General features: G+C 34.6%; 2 protein-coding genes across 2 annotated transcripts; both read right to left on the bottom strand.

The window, feature by feature from the left end:
• Positions 1-1,467: 1,467 nt before the first annotated feature.
• Positions 1,468-3,406, bottom strand: LOC114173834 (40S ribosomal protein S2-4-like). The gene is made up of 2 exons (XM_028058474.1): positions 2,667-3,406; positions 1,468-1,826 (listed from the first exon to the last, which is right to left on the bottom strand). The coding sequence occupies exons 1-2, from the start codon at positions 3,321-3,323 to the stop codon at positions 1,668-1,670; spliced, it is 816 nt and encodes a 271-aa protein (XP_027914275.1). The 5' UTR covers positions 3,324-3,406; the 3' UTR covers positions 1,468-1,667.
• A 15,298-nt stretch (positions 3,407-18,704) lies between these two features.
• On the bottom strand, positions 18,705-19,586 carry LOC114174414. Its single transcript, XM_028059256.1, has one exon. The coding sequence runs from the start codon at positions 19,584-19,586 to the stop codon at positions 18,705-18,707; it is 882 nt and encodes a 293-aa protein (XP_027915057.1).
• Between the last annotated feature and the right edge of the window lie 634 nt (positions 19,587-20,220).

Raw genomic sequence — 20,220 nt, forward strand, 5'->3', positions numbered from 1 at the left:
TTTTCGTTTTAATTAAAGACCAAAAGTGATTTTTTTGTTGGTCTTTACTTTTGTTGATAAATTTCTTTTTTAATCTAATTCAACTTGGTTAAGATTTTTTTAAAAGCGACTCAATTTAGTCTTCAATTTTTCACAAACGGTGATAATGTTAGTATCACGTGTGAATTTGTGATTTTTTTGAATTTTAGAAAAAATTAATTTTAATTTTCAATTTTTTTGTAATTTTATTTGTTACATGTGTCACTCAACACTTGTACCATGTGGCACAATCAATGTGGTGTGACAGTACTATGTGGGTAGAGTCTCAATTTGGTCTCACATTTATTTTTTAAATTCAATTCTCAATTTTTGTATAACTTAAGCAATATTGATATTTTAAATTGGGACAAAATTCATTCTTTTAATAAATCGTGTGTTGATACTTTTACTAAAATTAACATTTTTATTTAATAAATTAACTTTAAAATATACACAAAATTGAAATTAATAAATAATATTTAAAGGGACAACAACTATAAAAAAAAGTAAATTAAATATTTAATTTATGACAAGTAATGTGTTTGGGTGTATGTGAATTTAATACTTGAATTTTAAAAAATTATACTATTTTAATTTGTACATTTATTTTTTGGTTATATCATTTGTGTTCCCTTTCACATTATTAAATTTAATAATCACATTCAAACTCTAACTAACATGATTTCAAATAAATTTTAAAATTAGTTTAAAAATATTTTCAAAAATATTTAATAAAAATGTCAATTTTAATAAAAATAACAATATAAAATTAATACAATAAAAATGTCAAAGAAAGACAACATTGCTATATTTTTTTACAAAAGGTGAGACTAAATTGAATCTAAAAAATAATTATAAAACCAAATTGAGACTTTGTCAAAAATCAAATTAAGACTTTGTCCTTGTGACACTATTATAGTGTCACACTAACCATACCACAACTATAAATACCACAACTACAAAGTAACACGTAAGGGATCAATTATCCAATTTTCTAACATTGTTACCAAGAAATTAAGTAAAAAAATTATTGAAAGGAATATAGAAAAAAGTTTGCTATTGTGACATTATGTCCAAAAATATTTCAAACAGTCAAGTGCAACACAATACAAGAACCACATAGAAAACTATTTGAAGCCAATTAGTTAATACTTAAACTACAGTAAACTCATTTCAACAATAACAAATGAAGAAAAAATTAGTTTTACATATACACAACACAACTACTAAAATAGGTGGAAATCTAATTTTCCTAAGAAAAAAAATTACTGAATATACTAGATTTGTATTTAAATCGTTCCATTGAATTCACTTAATTAAAGACCCACATTGGTTTTCAAATTTGAAAAACAAGTGAAATCAAGATAGAAATTTTTGCACCAAAAAAGAAACATTCTAATTCGACAATTCTGTTCTTAAAGCCATTTCTATTGAGACGCTCGTTCGGGATAAAGCAAAAGCACACTTACGTAATTTAGCTGGATCAATTCAATAAAGTAGACTATTGTACTCAAAACTGCAGTCAATTAAAACATGAAAACAATGAAAATGCAGAGTAACATGATGTCCCTCAAAACCAAAAATAAAGCAAGCAAAAACATATATAAGTAATGGTTCCTAAAAGATGCATAAAATTAACAACTGGTAAATCAAGCATCCACCCTTTCCTCCTCCAAGATAAGGGTCTTCCCTGTTGGTTTTGCCAACAGATCTGTGTACTCTTGGAATGGGGATTTGGTAAAGCGAGTCTCCTTCCAGAATTCTGGTGTCAGGAATCCATATGTTTTCATCAAGCAATCAAAAGTGGCCTGTAAGAAAAATCACGGTGCATTAATCATTATGGGTAATTAGACAACATAAGAACAATTCATGCATGATAATTGCAACTCTAGCATGGGATCCCATTTTGCATTCTAGTGCCTTTAATTGCAGCAAAGACAAATTGACTATTACTTCCATACATCAAACCAAATAGTCTTAGAAAAATGATACTCAAACAGGCCCCCAAATAATAAAAAGATCTTTCATTAACACTGGCATTAATCGATGAATGTTCAATACTTTGAAAATCAGTTAAATAATTTTACTGCTCTAAGACTACAAGTGTTGACAAAGTAGGTAATTAGTTCCAATACATTCATACACAATGAAGCTACTCCACTTGCACAGTGAACAGACCACATCTAAGTTGCAAAAAAAATGGAGATTTATACATGATGATGATAGATTCACAACATTATACAAACAGAAATAGTCCAACTAGATTCACAACACACCTTAATATTTAAGTGATAATAGATGATGATGAATAGATGATAATGAACATGAGACAGTTATTTCAAAACACTCCTCATCAATAATCACAGAATGATAACAAACATCCAACCAAAAACGAAAATAATCAATGTTAGCTACCCTTTATCCAAAGGCACTGAGCGAATCCAAACAAACACATCATCAACACTTAATTACGAAAAAATAGGACAAAATAAGTCACAGTTCTCCCCAGTTTCCACAATTTCATCGCAAAACAACTCACAAGAAGCATAGATTATCAGTCATATTCAAGACACGCGATCAACTAGTACTCAAAATTTTCCAATTTAAAAAATGAAAGAGACTAGCTTGCAAGAGAAAACAACACAAACCTTAACGAAGTTGCCAAGGGTCTTGGTGGATCCTCTGGAAGAGGTGAAAACATCATCAATTCCAGCGAACTGCAGCACCTTCTTGGGAACCCTAGCCGCCACGATTCCGGAACCCCGAGGGGCGGGAACCATCCTCACGGTAACGGACCCACACTTGCCCGTAACCTTGCACGGAACAGTGTGGGGCTTACCGATCTTGTTCCCCCAGTACCCTCTCCTAACAGGGATAACGGAAAGCTTCGCCAGAATGATGGCGCCGCGAATTGCGGTGGCCACCTCCTTGCTGCACTTAACGCCAAGACCCACGTGGCCATTACCGTCGCCGACAACGACGAAGGCCTTGAACCGGGTTCGCTGACCGGCCCTGGTCTGTTTCTGGACCGGCGTGATTTTCATGACCTCGTCCTTGAGGGTGGGACCCACGAGGGTGTCAATGATTTGGTGTTCCTTGATGGGAAGGGAGTGGAGGTAGATCTGCTCCAAGCTTCGGATTCTGCCCTCTTTCACCAGACGACCGAGCTTCGTAACAGGGACCCACTTCTCCTCCTCTTCACGGCGAGGACCTCGGCGGCGTCCACGACCCCTGTCACCGCCACGCCCGCGCCCGCCGAAGCCACGCCCGAAACCGCCGCGGTCACCACCTCCACGTTCTGCCATTGTGGATTGAGAGAGAAAGAGTCTGGGAGAAAGTGTGTATGTGTGCGGCTACTTCGCAGATGAGGTTTGTGAGTGAATTTTAGGGTTTATGTAAAAAGAGAGTTATGGGCCAGATCGTAATGGGCTTACATTTAGATGATTTAAAATTTTGATCTTTTTTCAGTATGTAAAAGGATTTTGCTTCCTGGACCTTGACTATCCGGTGTATGCACGTTTTTTTTATTATTATTATTATTTTATTTTTAAATTTAGATACAAAAATTAATATAATTATTATTATATTTAAATAAATAATTTATTTATATATATAATTAATTATATATATAATATCTGAATTTGATAATATCATAAAAATTAAATAATTAATTATTAGTAATTCTTATAACAGTGTAATTAAAAATAAGGATTAAGTATATTTTTTTTATGAACTTTGATTTAAAATTAGAATTCGTCCATGTTCAAAAGTATATTTTTGTCTCTAAATTTTAAAAAGACTATATTCATTCATTATCAAACATTCGGACAGGAACAAAATCTAATTTTGGTCAAAATTTAGAAGTAAAAACATGTTTAACCCTAAAAATAAATATTTTAATTTTATTTTCTTTATGTTAAAGTAATACATTATAAAAAATATAGTTAATAATACTAATAATACTAATAATGAAGTATACTAATAATAATTAAAATAATAATATTAATAATACTAATAATAGGATTAAAAAATAATATTTAAATATGAATTTGTTTTTTATAAATTATAAAATCGACATTAATTGAGTAGTGATGTGTAATTAAACAAAATCGTTATATGATTAAAATATAAAATTAAAATTTTAAGTTATATATTATATTAAAATAAAATATGTATCATTGAATAATTGTTTAAATAAAAACGTAGGCGGTAGTGTGTAATATGATATTTACAAAATAAATAAACATGAAGGTAACAAGTGTCAAATTGATCCTCCAATTTTTTTATCTCAAATTGATCTTGGTGTTTTTTAGAAGTGATAAAATTTAATCATTGTCGTTAATTTTTCACACACGGTGTTAAATTAAACAAAAATTGTAGAACCAATTTGACATTTATTAACAAAAATAAAGACCAAAATAGTAATTTAGCCTAAAATTTTCAAATAAAAGCACATGTAGATATAAAATGTAGACATATTATAAGATGTAATCACTAACATGGAATTGGGGTTAAAAATTTGAATCACAAATACATGGAGATATTATTATCAATATAGACATTAAATTTTTAATAATTAATTATCGATGGATACATAAAGATTTATTTATTTTTGTATGAAATGATAATATTCAAATTAAAAAATAATAATTTTGATATAAATTTGTTTGTGTTAAATAACAAAAGAGCTATAATAATTTAGAAATGTATACATATATGCATATTTATAAAACTATTTACTTATGTCCTTCTTTTTTCTCCTATTCATCAACATTTATCTTCTCATATTTTCTCCATAAATTTAACTTTACTTTTGATAAACATAATTTTATTTTTTTTATATTTTAACATTACAATATTATAAATTACTAATATAATATCATGCATATTAAAAAAATGCGTACACACAGGCGCGATAGCGCCTATGTATACGCTAATAATAATAATAATAATAATAGAATAATAATAATAATACTTCTAATACTACTCTTAATAATAACAATAATAACAACAATATTAATAATAATAATAATACTAATAATAATAATAATAATATGATGCACATATACGATACGTGTATCGGATACGACGTATCCGATACGTCGATACGTTTATTTTCAAAATAATAGGATATGGTACGTGATAAACATGTGGTATATGAATATTGAAAAATATACAATAACTCTTAAAAACATAATAAATATACAATTATCTTTGTGTGAATCAAAATTAAAACTATATGTAGGTGTTCGCGTGGTGGCAGTTCGAGCCGCGCTTGGGAGGAGGAAGAGTGAAGGTCGCATGTCTCTAGGCTCTCGTTGTCAAGGTCAATGATGGACACTAGTGTCGTTGACGGCGTCTTTGGCTGGTTGCGACGAGGTGGTGATCTCTTGGGGTTAGGTTTCGATGCGTGTGCGAGAACGATGTCATTGAGTATAGCAAAGGATGTCAACATATTCGACATTGATTGGCATTGCCGACAAGCCAACTTGGTAGCATTGTGAAGTAAAGATAGAGGTGGTGTTTTGGTGGACAATGATGAGAGAAAAGGTCTCGTGCGTTGGGGAAGAAGGAAGAAATAGACGTGTTGCTCCACGGGTGAAACTTCTAGTGGTGATCGGCATTGTCGTTGGCATCCTTATCCCGCCAGAATGGTGCAAGTTTTGGTTTGTTCCGCATGTGAGAGGGGGAACAAGAAACCCTTGTGGTTTCTATTTTGAAGAGGAAGGGGGTTAGGGTTGCCCTTGACCATTATTTGTGCTGCCACCCTTTGTTATTTTAGTGTTGGACTTTGTTGCTTGCAAACACCACGTTTTTTGCTGTTTACACTCACGCCACACTTGTTTAGTTTAACTTCGTACAACCCCATAATTGTTACCTCAACACATCATGTTTTGGGTTTTTCTTCCTGCACCCCCAGTTTTTCTTCCTACACCTCCAACTTTTTTATAATTCCACTGTGACCCTTTTGGTTTGTAGTTACCGGCTTTCAGAAACCAGAGTTACTGACTTTTAGAACCTGGTGTTACCGACTTTTAGAACTCGGTGTTACCGACTTTTAGAAACCGATATTACCGACTTTCAGAATCCAGTTTTATCGATTTTCAAGATACGAATAGTAGCGAAACATGAATAAAAATTTTAGGGGTGTCAAATTTAATTTTTTATATATAAATTAATTTTCTAGTTAAATAAAAAAATCTTCATTTTCTTTACTTAAACCATTTTCATAGAGTGATTCACGTATGCACTTTTCAATTTGTAATATTTCTAAATCATTGAATTCATGCAACAGAGGTATTCTAATTTCTATTCCAAATCAAAGTTATCCAACTAATTCATTATGTGTAGTAGAATTTGTAATGCAACCCAAGATATATCCATAAATTTTACCATTTCAGCAGAAAACACAACAACCTTTAAATTTCGTAATTTAAGGTTGTACTAATTTGGGTAAAAATATAAGTAAGGTTCATGCTAATGTGATAAAACATTACCTAAAACCATAATTAGGGTTCATACTAATTTGGGTAAAACTTAATTTGGAAGAAACATCATAGGATAATCATAAATTTACCGGCTTTCAGAATCTGGTGTTATCGGTTTTAGAAACCGGTGTTACCGGCTTTCAGAATCCGGTGTTACTAGCTTTCAGAATCCGGTGTTACCGGCTTTCAGAATCCAGTGTTACCGGCTTTCAGAAACCGATGTTACCGGTTTTCAGAAACTAGTGTTACCGACTTTCAGAAACCGGAGTACCGAATTTCATTATTGGGGTGCGGGCTACAGAGATATTTAGTTTATAATTTTTTTTTGAAGGATATAATGGTCTTCATAGTCAAAATTATTAAGATATTTTTTATTTTCTCTCCAATTGTCTTTCGAGTTTTTCTTCTCTCAAAAGAAACAAAACATAACTTGCTTCACATAAAATGTGCATTTTTCATGTTCTTGCACAAACTAATCGATTAGAATATTTTTATAATTGATTAAAATCCTGATTTCTCTACATTGTTATGCTTATGTTTTTGCTTTGTTACAATTGTTTATGCCAAGTTCCAAATCAAATAATCTTCTGCTAAATTGGTTATATGATGCTTTGGTAAACCATCTCTAACCAATACTCTTTACATTACAATATTTAGAAATCTATGATGAGAAAGTGACTGTAGGTGTTGGGTGCTATGTTTCTAGGTGGAATAATCATGCATCCAGCTTCTAGGATCAAGATTATTCTTCTGTGATTGGTTGCACTTTGAGATAATATGATATGCTTTGTTGTATTTGGTTTACCCATTAAGTCAATGATGTTATTTAGTTGTCTCACACCATAGTTAAATTCAATGAATGCCTTTTCGGCACTTTTATTCATACACAATAGTTGTGGGATGTGAAACATTGAGATGATGAATATCACACTCCATATTTTTGATATTGCATAATTTTTCATCCACAAACACAAGCACCATCTTTGCAAATCGCATTTGATCCCTTGCAACTCATAAAGGGACTATAGGGAATGCAATCTTGATTGGTAAAACATTGAGATGAGTCTACCACTCCACCCTTCTCTATTTCTATCCTTGAGAATGAAAGACCTACAAAAAATATTTTATATGATTTTAATATAAGAATATATGAGGAAAATATTACATGTAACATGGAAGAGATAAACATAAAATAAATACACACCATGAGTGGCTTCCATGGCAAAAATGATGGCGAACAAAAAAGCGATTTTGAACCAAACCTTTGACATATCGGATGATGAAATTTAAAACCCTATTTGTCTAAATAGAGAGAGATCGTTTGAATATTTATAACAGAGGCTGGACTTGAAATTAATGTAAGGAAACATTATTTTTTCCATACTTCAAATTCCAAGTATACAATTTCTTATTTTCTAGATTTTCAACTTTAATTGAATATGATTTTAATGCATTTAATTTAGTTTGTGGAAGTTGTAATACGTGATTCATATTTAATATATAAAGTTTTAATATGTAACTTACATTTAATGTATGTATGTATATCAAATAAAGGAAAATGATTTATTCTGTATTTAATTTTATTTTATTTTAAATTCATTCTTCAAATTATCTTCAAATTAATTAATAAAATTTACATTTTTTTTAAACTCACTGCTTTTTACTAATATGTATTTAATAATTAATCATGTTTCTTTTTTTAGTAATTTTTCAAATTAAACTCTCTGTTTTATTAATATGTATTTAATAATTAATCATGTTTCTTTTTAGTAATTGTGAAGTGTATTTACTAAACTATTATTAATATTATTATTACGAATATTATTATAATAATTATTATCAATATTATTCTTATTATTATCTTTAATATTAATACTAATAATATTATTATTATATTTATAATTATTGTTTAATAATAATACATTGTTATTATTGTGAATATTATTAATAATATTATTATAATTTTTATTATGATTGTTATATTTAATATAATTATAATAATAAATATTATTAATATTATTCTTATTGTTATTAATGTTATTAATAATATTAATATATTTATTATTATAATTAATATTATATTATTATGATTATATTTACTATCGGTCTTATTTCAAATAATATATTAATCTTATTATTATTATTATTATTATTATTATTATTATTATTTCATTTATATTAATATATTTACTACCCATTTTATTTCAATTAATTGCAATTTTTTTTATTTATCTTTATATTTGAGTAATAACTTGAATTCAATAAGTAGTTATAAAATAAGTAAAATAATAAAATTGAAAAATAATTTTTTTTATTATAAATAATTATTTAAAGTTAAAAGATATTAATTAAGATGATAAAATTCTAAAAACAAAAGAGAGCATATATGTGGTTATTGTATTATTATTTTTATCACGGGATATTATTATAGTAGTATTATTGTTATTATTAGTATTATTGCATATGCACGAGATATTATTATAGGTAACTGTTGTATTATTATTATTATAGTGGTATTATTATTTATCACGTATTATTATTGTGATATTATTATTATTAGTATTATTGTGTATGTCGGGAATATTATTATATGTAGTTGTTGTATTATTATTATTATTGTTATTATTATTATAGTGATATTATTATTTATCACGAGATATTATTATAGTGGTATTAATTTTTTTGTATCATTATTATTATTGGTAGTTGTATTATATTTTTATTATTTTTATCATCATACAAAATATTATATTATTATTATTATAATAGTTAAACACATATTTTACTTTTGTTTATTACAATATCATACTTCAATTACTTACACTTTTAATTTATTTTATTGTTATCTTTACATCGAAATAATTATTTAAATTAAAAAAGTAATTATTAGGAAAAATTTGTAAAAACAAAAGAAAACAAATATATGTATTTTTACATATAATTATAAATTATTATCGTTAACATTAACATTAATATTAATATTCACATTCACATTAATATTTTTGGTATAAACATTATTAATATTATCATTAGTTTATTATTATATTATTATTGTTATTATTATTATTATTTTGATGATGTTATTATTATTATAAGTGTTTTTTTAATCATAAAAATATTACTATACTAAATATTTTTGATAAATAAATTTTTAATCTCTTAATTCTATAATTTATAAATATTATTAATATTTTTAATAGTTAAATATATATTTTTTAAATTTATTTACATAAATATAATAGTAATTATATTATTATTTTATGAAAAAAAATAATAACCCAAGCACGGGTCAAAGACTAGTTTTCTTAATAATATACAGCTCAATTTTTTAATAATATATAATTTAAATAAATTTTAATTCTTTCAAAAGCATTAATTAAAGTATGTACATAATCATAAAATAAATAATAAGATATATATTTATACCATTAATGTTTAAATGTATAATTATAATCTCTATTCACCATTTTTTTCTAAATAATATAACTATATATAAATATTTATTCAAAACGTAACATTAATCAAAATATAAATTTTTTAGTATTTGTTTTATACTATCAAAATTACAATAGAAATACATTTAAGTTTTCATTTATTTTATACTTTAATTAACAATATATGCTATTATTAGTTTTATTAATATTTTGTAATATTTATTCATTGTTTTTTTTAAAGAAATATATTAACAAGAGTTTAATAAATATATTTATATATATTACATTTACTTATATTTTAGTTAATTTTTTAATAATCTAAAATTCAATTATTTACAATATTAATTAGTCTTTAATAGATAGTTATATAACAAATAATATAACATTTTAAGTATTCACGTCCTCATCATAAATAACTCCATTTTTTGCCTATATTCTTCTACAAACATGTTCATTTGTTGGTGTCTTTTGAGCTTGTTCATAAGCTCCCTATTGAAATAGGAAGGAATATGTCTTCTCCTAAATACTAACTTCAAATCATTCTAATATTCAATTGGAGGCCCATTACTTATAAGCCTATCTTGGACTATAGTCCACCAACACATTGCATACCTTTGAAAGCAAAGGGTTGCTAGAGGCACTTTCCTCTCTTCACCGACTTAAGGGCAAGCATATAGTTGTTCAACCTTCATCTCCCAATCCAAATAAGCTTCAACATCATTAAAGTTGTCAAAACGGGTAAGTTGGCCTGGCCTGACCTAGCTCGACCTACCACGGGTTTGCCACTTAGTGAGCTAACCCAATTCGGCTCACATATTAGTGAGTCAAAAAAATTTGAACCCAGTCTGACCCACCTCGGGTTGGTGGGTTAAACAGGTTGGCTCACTGGCTCACTTAATTAAAAAAAATACATATTTTTCTTCAATCTTAAAAAAACTAAATTATGATTATGATTAAAATCTAAATAAACTTCAATAGAATCCAAATGCAATACAAAAGGATGTTAAACTCCAACTACAAACCAAAATCACAAAAATACCAATGTGTTGGCTACAAAAAACAATCTAACCTGACCCAAATGCAAAGTCCAACATAATAAAAAAAATACTTGTATGAACTTTTATTTGTGGGTTGGTGAGCCAATTCGGCTCACAATGTGTAACATCCCTAAGGAATATTACTAATATTTAATAAATAAATTCCATAATAAAATAAGACCGCATTTAATATAAAACCATTTCCCAAAAACACGGGAAATTTAAAACTGTAATACAATGTAATGAATACCGGAGTCCATCATTTATAAAACTGAAATAAAATTCAAATGGCTCCCAAAAGATTACAAAATTATCTCAAAACCAAAATAATAAACATATATACAAAAATCCCCAAGCCATCCCTTGCTCCGAGTCTATGCACCTCTTGGCCCACCTGTCAAATCATCTGCTCCCAGATAACGAATCATCCGATCATCGCCACACACACACAGAAAGGGTTAGCTATGCACAATAATCAAACAAAATACATGAGATAAATATGCCACCCATCCCAAAATAACATAATTAAATGTCTCATTATCAAATTACCCAACCATGACCTCATAGTCCTTCATGAGTCATATGCATGAACTAGGTCTTGGGACTTCACTGTACTCCCACGAAACTAACTCATTCGTGGTCCGACCCTATGAGCCTATCCCGCTCATAGTCTTGCCCTACAGACTCCTCGTCTGTAGTAAAACATCCAAGTCTCCTCAACTTGGACTTTGGCACGCATGCAATCACCATACTAAGGACTCCTCGCCCAATAGTAGCCGACGGGAACATAACAATTCCTTGCCCATCGTGCGCTGGACACATGTAATCACCATACTAAGGACTCCTCGCCCATTAGTAGCCGACGAGAACTCAACCAGTTGCATGCCCATCATGTGTCCAACCACCAAGCACATCCCAAACCCCTATTGGACTTAGTCCTTTAAGCCTAAACACCACGCCACATGGATATACATCCTACACTGAGGATAAAGCAGCCAAATCACACACACAAGCACACACAAACATGGAATTTCGCATAAACTCACTTAAGCTAGAGACTCTCGCCCAAGCTAAGCCCTCAGTCTCGCTTGGGCTAACTCACCTCGCCTGAGCGAGCTTATAACAGTAGCATCAACACATCATCTTGCCTGGGCGAGTCACACCTTCGCCTAAAACAACACAGAAACCTCGCCTAGACGAGTATTCGACAAAACAAACATGAATACACTTCGATAACTCGCTTAGGCGAGCCACTCTCGCCTAGCCGAGAGTGTCCATCGCTCAGAACTCAAAACCTCTCGCCTGGGCGAGATATCGTGCTCAAAACTCCCAGGTTTCCTTGCGACCTTGCTTGGGCGATTGTCTCTCGCCTGAGCGAGAGACCAAGTCGCTCAACCCCGTCCAGAGTCGCCTAGGCGAGATACGCGTACCAGAACCAAAAATGAGACTCTGCAACTCTCGCTTAGGCGAGATGGACTCGCTTGGGCGAGACTTGCAGGGTTTCAACTCTGATCACGCACTTAATTCACCCAACCTTGCCCCATTCGCACAACAAAACATACCATTCGGTGGAGATACTATACACAATCATATAAACATAACTTGGCCACAATTTTGGTTCCCAAAAATCCAAGTTAAGACACAAACCATCTGTATAGTATAGAAAATACCCACATTCATACCTTTAATTGAAAAATCTGTAAAGCAATGGTCACAACACCCAAACCCTTAATTTCCATCATTTATACTCAATTTTCCATAGCATAAACTCATCAAAATTTTATGCATATCACAACAGTACAATCTCCTTCTTGCTTCAGCCCTTGCACACCCAACCAAGTTTCCAATTTCACAATCTCTAAAACTACACTATAAAAAAATAAGGTTCCAATTTCATTCCCAACCAAGTTTGAACCCATGACCATTTAGTCACCCCTCAAGTGCATAACCAATTCAACCAATTCATGTTAATGATACATTCCAATCATGATAAGCTCACAATGCCAATTCCATACCCATACATATTATTAACAACACAATATTGGCATACATAGGACTCGAACCCAAGTCCTCTCACACATTCAAAATACTTTCAACCACTTAAGCTAGTACTTTTTCACGTCAATGAACCAATAATTAATGCCATAAAGGCGCTTTCTACCCGCCTTTATTAATTAATTAATTATTTAATTAATTAATTTTGACGGGTCTTACAATTCCCCCACCTTTAAAAGTTTTCGTCCTCGAAAATAGGACTTACTAGCAAAGAGGTGAGGATAAGACTTCCTCATGAGATCCTCCATCTCCCAAGTCATCTCCTGGGTTGCCTCATCCCAGAGAACCTTCATAGTCTGAATCTCCTTCCCTCTGAGTTGTTTGACTTAAGAATCTAGAATCCTCACCGGTCCAATTCCCAAAGTCAGATTCTCACGCACCTGAACATCATCCTGCTCCAGCACATGAGTAGGATCTGCCACGTACTTCCTCAACTGTGATACATGGAAAACATTGTGCAGGTTTGGCAAGTGAGGTGACAATGCAATCTCGTACGCCACTGGTCTAATTCACCTAGTAATCTGATATGGACCGATGAATCGAGGAGTCAACTTCCTCGACTTCAATGCTCTCCCAATACCTGCTGTAGGTGTAACCTTGAGGAACACGTGGTCACCAGCCTCAAACTCGAGTGGCCTCTGTAACATCCCTAAGGAATATTACTAAAATTAAATAAATAAAATTTCCAATTAAAATAAATACCACATTGATTATAACTATTTCTCAAAAAAAAAATGCGGGAAATATAAAACTTTAATTGCAGCATAACTCAAATAGTCGTAATTACGTTAATACAAAATATACCAAAAATTCAACATATTTATAAATTAGATCAAAATCCTTTAAATGAAAATCCTTTCAAAAGCCCTAGGTAGTCCCTGCTCTCCGTTTCTAAGAAGCTCCTAGCTCACCTGTTACATCATCTGCTCCCGAATAACAAGTTATCCGATCATCGCCATACACACACAAATAGGGTGAGCTATGCACAATAAAACAATATAAATAGATATATGAATTAAATATGTTTTCCCCAATCCCAATAATACATAAGTAAATCCTCATACTTTTCAAATCACCCAACCATGACCTCATAGTCCTTCATGAGTCATATGCATGAACTAAGTCTTGGGACTTCCCTGTGCTCCCACGAAACTAACTCATTCGTGGTCCAACCCTATGAGCCTATCCCGCTCATAGTCTTGCCTTACAGACTCCTCGCCTGTAGTATAAACATCCAAGTCTCATAACTTGGACCCTGGCACGCACGCAATCACCATACTATGGACTCCTCGCCCAATAGTAGCCGACGGGAACATCACAGTTCCTTGCCCATCGTGTGTCCGACACATGCAATCACTATACTAAGGACTCCTCGCCCATTAGTAGCCGACGGGAACTCAACCAGTTCCATGCCCATCATGTGTCCAACCTCCGAGCATATCCCAAACCCCTATTAGACTTAACCCATCAAGCCCAAACATCACACCACATGCATATACAATCGATCCTTATGATAAACATCCAAAACACACTCACAAGCACATAGAAACACAATAATTCTCATAAACTTGCTTAGGCTAGGGACCCCTCGCCCAAACTAAGCCCTCTGCTTCGCTTAGGCTAGTTCGCCTCGCCTGGGCGAGCTTAAAGCAATCACAATTACACGTTATCTCGCTTAGGCGAGATTCCCTCGCCTGGGCGAGTTGCACCATCGCTCAAAACAACACCCTCCCCTCGCCTAGACGAGGAACCACTTAACCATGTCATTTCACATCGCAACCTTGCTCAGGCGAATATCCCTCGCCTGAGCGAGACAGAGTCGCTCAAAACACCAATACTTCTCGCCTAGGCGAGATATCGTGCTCAAAAGCGCCCAATATCCTCGCGATCTTACTTAGGCGAACTGTCCCTCGCCTGAGCGAGACTAAGTCGCTCAACACCAAATCAAGGTCGCTTGGGCGAGCAGTGCGACCCCAACTCAGACGTGAGGTTTTGCAACTCTCGCCTAGACGAGATAGACTCGCTTGGGCGAGACTTGTAGAGTTCCCTCACTGTCACACACGGATTTTACCTAAACAGTGTCAAACCATACCCAAAAATATACCACAAAACATGAAATTGATACCAATGTAATTGTAATGGCAATTAGCACCTAGAACCATACTTTTCACACATATTGACAACCACATTCGAACATACATTCATCAATAACCTGAAATGTCAAAACCATCCTCCCACAACACATTACCCATACATAATCATGCACCCAAACTCAAATACCCCAATTCCCAATCACAACACATCAGGTACAGATTTTTCCCAATCAAACAGGAACCAATTGGAACTCAAAATCATAACACTGAACAAATTATTGACACATGCAAAGTATAACTTCCCTAACTTGAAAGTTTGATTCAAATTGGAAGAAGATGGGATTTCCTTGTTTCGTGCTCTCTCTGCAGCAGCTCACCACAATTGCCAAAACCCTTCTTTTTCCTTAAACTTTGGCTTTTATAGGTGCCTTTCAAGTAGGTTTTAAAAATAAAACGGGATTGGCTTTAGGGTGGCCTTAATGACTATTCAAGTCCTTTAATGAGTGATTTTTCAGCACCTCCTAGTTACCCTTGCTAGGTTTTCTTTACCCCTTCACATTCATGCCACAACTAATAATTAGCCAAACAAATAAAACTTATGCTTTACTCACCAAGGTTTGAACCCATGACCTTCCACTCCTAAGGCCAAAGCACAACCACTACGCCAAATCACATTTGATGATATCCTCCCACCCAAACAGTTTACATCGTCAATCCCATACTCATATGTATTATAAAAAGGCAGTAATAAAATAACAACACATAATTGGCATACATAGGACTCGAACCCAAGTCCTCTCACACAACCAAAGTACTCTCAACCATTTGAGCTAGCACTTTTCCACACCATATTAAACAACAATAATTATCAAAAAGACGCCTTTTACCCGCATTTATTAATTAATTAATTATTTAATTAATTAATTTTCCCGGGTCTTACAGCCTCCTCCTCTTATCTGTGTAGGATTTCTACCGACTCTGAGTTGCACGCATCTGATTCTGTATTACCCTTACCTTCTTAGTAGTCTATTGTAAGAACTCTGGACCAAGTACCACAGACTCTCCATCCTGCTCCCAACATAAAGTTGTCTAAGATCTCCTGCCATACAAGGCCTCGTAAGGTGCCATCCCAATGCTGGAATGGTAGCTATTATTATAAGTGAACTCCACCAACAGTAGCACATCACTCCACGTCCTGAGGTGATCCAGAACATATGTTCTCAATAAGTCCTCCAGAGACTATATGGTTCTCTCAGACTGGCCATCAGTTTGAGGATGATATGCCGAGCTCATTCTTAACTGAGTGCCCAAGGTGTTCTGCAACGACTGCCAGAACCTCGATGTAAATCTCGGATCTCTATCTGATATGATACTCGCAGGCACACCATGCAATCTGACTATCTCCCTGACATTCAGCTCTGCCAGTTTATCTAGAGACATCTTCTGATTAATGGGAAGAAAGTGTGCGCACTTCGTCAATCTATCCACTATTACCCATATGGAATCATGCCCCCTCACTAACCTTGGTAAATGTGTAACAAAATCCATGGAAATGTTGTCCCATTTCCACTAAGGAATCTCAAGAGGCTCCAACGTACCACCCGGCCTTTGATGCTCTATCTTCGCTTTCTGGCACACTAAACAGGATGCTACATAATCTGCCACATCAGTTTTCATGCCAGTCCACCAGAAGGTCGCCTTCAAGTCTTTATACATCTTAGTCATACCTGGATGTATGCTAAGACGGCTCTTATGCCCTTCATCCAAGAGTATCTTCCTCAATACCCGACTCATGGGCACACACACCCTCTCTCTAAAACGTAGGATGCCGTCTTTACCCATCCTGAAATCTTTTCTCTTATCTGTACCCAGCTCACCTATTATCTGTTGCAGCTCTTAATCCTTTCCCTGTTCCACCCGAACCTCATCTAAAAACTCATTGGTAATTCTCAACATGTTGCACCGTATATGACTTTCCCCCATATCCAATCCCAGATTCATGTCTCGTAACCTCTCTATCAACTTCAACTCCTTAATCATCATGGCTGACACATAGATCCTCTTCCTACTTAGGGCATCTGCTACGACATTAGCTTTACCAGGATGGTATAGCAACTCAAAGTCGAAATCCTTTAAGTACTCCATCCATCGCCTCTGCCTCATATTCAGCTCTTTCTGGTCGAACAAGTACTTCAGACTCTTGTGATCGCTGAATACTTGGAACTGTGCTCCATACAAATAATGCCTCCAAGTCTTGAGGGCAAAGACTACTGCTGCTAGTTCCAAATCATGCGTAGGATAGTTCTTCTCATGCACCTTCAATTGACGAGATGCATATGCGACTGACCGTTTCTCTTGCATTAACACGCAACCCAGCCCCTGATATGAGGCATCACAATATACCTCAAACGTCTTAGTTGGATCTGGAATAACTAACATCGGTGTAGTCGTCAACCTTCTCTTCATGTCCTCAAAACAAGTTTCACATTCATCAGTCCAAGCGAAAGGATGATCCTTTCTAGTGAGCTAAGTTAATGGATTCACCCTCTTGGAGAAACCCTCCACAAATCTCTTGTAGTAGCCTGCCAAACCTAAGAACCTCCTCACCTCGGTAACGGTCTACGATCTCTCCCATTACATGACCCAAGAACTGTACCTCCTCGAGCCAAAATTCACACTTTGATAGTTTCCCATACAGCTGATACTCCCTAAGGATTTCCAGCACCACTCTCAAATGCTCTGCGTGTTCCTCCCGGCTCTCAGAATATATGAGTATGTCGTCAATAAACACAACGACAAACTGATCCAAGTACGGCCGAAAAATTTTGTTCATGTAATCCATGAAGATTGTAGGAGCATTCATCACCCCAAACGGCATCACCACATATTCATAATGCCCGTAGCGTGACCTGAAAGCCGTCTTCTGCACATCCTTTGGCTTGACCAAGATCTGATGATACCTAGACGTCAAATCAATCTTTGAGAACACCGCAGCTCCCTTCAGTTGGTCTAATAAATCATCAATCCTCGGCAATGGGTACTTATTCTTTATGGTTAGCTTATTCAATTACCGATAGTCAACACACAATCTGGAACTGCCATCCTTTTTCTTCACTAGCAATACCAGTGCTCCCCACAGTGACACACTTGGTCTGATGAACTTCTTTTCAAGCAGGTCTTCAATCTGCTTCTTCAGTTCAGCTAACTCGGCTGGTGCCATTCTGTATAGTGCCATAGAAATTGGTCTCGCTCCAGGGATGAGATCAATAGAGAAATCCACATGCCTACTCGGTGGCAATTCTGGAATCTCGTCTGGAAAGACATCAGCATACTCATCCACTACTGGTATGCTTCTGATCTGCTCAACTGTGTTCTTCTTCTCTCCTTGAGCCACTATCATGAAACAAGTAGCTCCAGCTTCAACCTCTCCAATCGCCTTTTGAGCTGATATCAACTCTAGCCCCAAGGTCTCTGGAAAAATCACACTGCGTCGTCCGCAATCAATAACAACGTGATTGCCTAACAACCAATCCATTCCCAGAATTACATCCAAGCCCTCCATTGGCAAGCAGATGAGATTCACTTGAACCCACGGCCCACCACTTCCATTAAATAACCTACACAGACCGAACTGGTAGCCACCTGACCCGAAGATGGAGTTGAAACCAACAACTCACAATCCAAGTCACGTTTCTCCAAGCTCAGTTTTGTCACACATGCATCAGAAATAAAGGAATGTGTTGCTCCATAATCAAACAATACCAATACTACTTTACCAAACAATACACAAGGTTCAAGAATAAGATTACCCAACTGTGTAGCCTCGGTGGTGGTCAGGGCAAAGACTCTGCCAGCTGCTCTAGCTCGTTCTGCTAGTGATGCTGCTGGTTTCTTCGCGCCAAGACTCTTTTTTTCTAGGCAATTGTTGGCGAAGTGTCCCGGTTTGTCGCCTATAAAGCACTTGCAACGGTCGCCTGACCCTCCTACTCCACCTACCAGCTGAGGACAATTCCTTTTCTGATGGGGTCCACCACACTGGTAGCAAGAGGGACCCTGGGATGTCTGTGGTTTGCTATAAGGATTTTTCATCTGCCTAGCCTCAACGACATTTTTCTGATGTTTGCTTACAACGGGACCAGGGCTCTCCTCAAGGTGCTCCGCACTCTTGGCCTGTTCCACCAAAACAGGAAATCTTCTCTCTCTCAAAGGTGTTACCACCCTCTTTAGCTCATGTCTGAGTCCTCGCTCAAACTTTAAACATTTCCACTCCTCGATGATGTTCTGTGAGGAATACCTCGCCAAGTGCTCAAATTTGTTAACATACTCCTCCACTGTCATGTCTCCTTGCTGCAATGCCAGGAATTCAGCCTCCCTGTCCTGTCTTGCTGTATCTGGAAAGTACTTCTCCAGGAAACGAATCCTGAAATTGGCCCAAGACACTGGCTCTTCCCTAGTCCCCATCTATTGTTGCATGCCTGCCCACCAATATTCAGCATCCTCATTTAGCAGGTATGTAGCAAACAACAGCTTCTACTCATCTTCGCAGTTCATCACTTTGAAGATCTTCTCACATTTGCGGAGCCATGCATCCGCTTCATCAGGGGAGGCCTTACTAGTGAACTTCGCTGGCTTGTGGCGCAAGAAATCCTCCACAGTTGGCACCTTTACTGGTACAATGGTTGTTCTGGGCTGTGTTGCTACAGGTACCTACATCGCATCCACCATCCGCTGAATGGCCTCAGCAATGTCATCAGCACCACTACTCCTCCTCCTCCTATTAGCAGCCATAGCCTATATACGCCACATTACAACTGTTAAAAATCAGTCTCTTAGTCAAACAAAACCACACATATCTTTTCAACATTCATCACAAACATGCAATAAACAATCACATCGATAATCTCACTCCCCACTAGCCCCAAAATATTTAAAAATATTTTCAAAACTTTTCTCTAGTACCAATTGTAAGATCCCTAATGAATATTACTAATATTTAATAAATAAATTCCATAATAAAATAAGACCGCATTTAATATAAAACCATTTCCCAAAAATACGGGAAATTTAAAACTGTAATACAATGTAATGAATACCG

The sequence above is a fragment of the Vigna unguiculata genome, chromosome 2 (assembly GCF_004118075.2).
Source record: "Vigna unguiculata cultivar IT97K-499-35 chromosome 2, ASM411807v1, whole genome shotgun sequence".
Classification (NCBI taxonomy): Eukaryota; Viridiplantae; Streptophyta; class Magnoliopsida; order Fabales; family Fabaceae; genus Vigna; species Vigna unguiculata.

Coding starts and splice junctions, on each gene's coding strand:
- LOC114173834 (XM_028058474.1), bottom strand. CDS start 3,323: ATGGCAGAACGTGGAGGTGGTGACCGCGGCGGTTTCGGGCGTGGCTTC. Junction 1,827..2,666: donor CCCTTGGCAACTTCGTTAAG/GTTTGTGTTGTT, acceptor TTTTTCTTACAG/GCCACTTTTGATTGCTTGAT.
- LOC114174414 (XM_028059256.1), bottom strand. CDS start 19,586: ATGGGGACTAGGGAAGAGCCAGTGTCTTGGGCCAATTTCAGGATTCGT.